The sequence below is a fragment of the Dromiciops gliroides genome, chromosome 4 (assembly GCF_019393635.1).
Source record: "Dromiciops gliroides isolate mDroGli1 chromosome 4, mDroGli1.pri, whole genome shotgun sequence".
Taxonomy (NCBI): Eukaryota; Metazoa; Chordata; class Mammalia; order Microbiotheria; family Microbiotheriidae; genus Dromiciops; species Dromiciops gliroides.
The window spans coordinates 237653905-237655566 of NC_057864.1; the positions used below are offsets into that span (position 1 = coordinate 237653905).

The window sequence follows — 1662 nt, forward strand, 5'->3', positions numbered from 1 at the left end:
TATCCCTCCATCCTCATACCCTGCCAAGCAGAGATGAGGAGCAGATCCTAGACCTGGAGAAGGAAGCCCATGGACCTGAGAGTCCTCAGGAGGAGAAATCACCTTGGCTGCAGGCTTAATAATCTTTCTTTATCAAAGAAAAGGCCTTGGAGAAAACTAGAAACGAGCTGAGACTGTACTCCATTAGACTGTGAGCTCCTGGAGAACAGAGAAAGTCTTTTGCCTTTCTTGGTATCCCCAGGACTTTACACTGTGCCTGGCAAATAGTAGGTACTTCCCAACTGCTAGTGGTCTAACTGACTGTGTTCCCAACTAAACAGAAAGGAAAACAGGAACCTGTAACAGGGAAGGGATTTCCCAGAGTCAAGAGGACCTGAGTTCAAATCTCACCTTGGACACCTGCTAACTATCTGGGCAAGACCCTGGGCAAGTCATTTAACCCCAATTGCCTTAAACATCCAGGACCATCTCCAGTCATCCTTATCTTGTCACTGGACCCAGATGGCTCTGGAGGAGTGATGTTGGTGACCTTGCACAGCCCTCCCTCACTTAAATCCAATTCAGTGCAAGTCATGACATCACCCTGATGTCATAGCTCTCTTCAAGAACAAAGAACAAACAACATTGGTTTTCTAAATTGTTCTCTAGCTCTTAAAACTTCAAGGAACTCAAATTGCCCATGGAATCCTGTGATGGTGACAAAGTGAAATTTTGTAAAGCACACTCTTACCTATGGATACAGTGTGCGTGTGTGTGTGTATTTTATTTATTTTTTTCACATTTTAATTTTCTTTATTATTAAAAAAAACATATCCTTTTTATTTACTTTTTTGACTCTGTGCCTGTGCCTTCAACACCTTCACAACAATTTTCTGCTCCTCAATCAGGAAAGCATGCTTGATCCTGTCACAGACACATTTAGCACACATGGAGCCACCATAAGCCCTGCTGACATGCTTTTTGGTCTTTAATAGCCTCATAAGAACTTTAGGTCTCACTGCACAAACACCTCGAAGTCTTCCTGGGCACACACCACAGGCTGATTTTGGTGCTTTTTCAACTTTCTTAGTATAAAGGTAAACAATTTTGTTACCTGGAGTTCGTGACAGCCGAGTTTTGTTGGAAGCTGTGTTGTAGGACAACCTACGGTGATATGTCAGATGCTGAACCATTTTTAATTTCTGTCGAGTCTCTCACCGGAAGAGAGAAGAGGACTGTGTGTCTATTTTAAACTGATACTTATTCACTACAGTTTCTTTGTATTCATTCTTCTAGCTGACCCTATTGGCCACAAAGCTTTACTAGCTGTATCTGAGGGCAGATTTGAACTCAGAAAGATGAATCTTCCTGACTTCAAGCCCAGCACTCTATCCATTGTGCCACCTTGCTGCCCCAAGACAGAATGAGGGGAATACAAATTCATTTCTCCCAAGACCCCTGAACATTTATGTGGAAGATGACATAAAGTGGTGTGGGCAGTTGTAGTCACTACCTTGCAAACAGGCACCTCAGCTGTAGCTTTCTCACTGGACTGAAGCAACAGTTAGTCCCCGAGTATTTGAGCAGTCTTTTTTATTTTGTTTTGTTTTGTTTTGTTTTTGCAGGGCAATGAGGGTTAAGTGACTTGCCCAGGGTCACACAGCTAGTAAGTGTCAAGTGTCT

General features: G+C 42.9%; 1 protein-coding gene across 1 annotated transcript; it reads right to left on the reverse strand.

Moving 5' to 3' along the window:
- Positions 1-817: 817 nt before the first annotated feature.
- Positions 818-1435, reverse strand: LOC122725966 (60S ribosomal protein L34-like). Its single transcript, XM_043963340.1, has one exon. It carries the CDS (start codon positions 1170-1172, stop codon positions 819-821), a length of 354 nt encoding a protein of 117 aa, XP_043819275.1. The 5' UTR covers positions 1173-1435; the 3' UTR covers position 818.
- Positions 1436-1662: the final 227 nt, after the last annotated feature.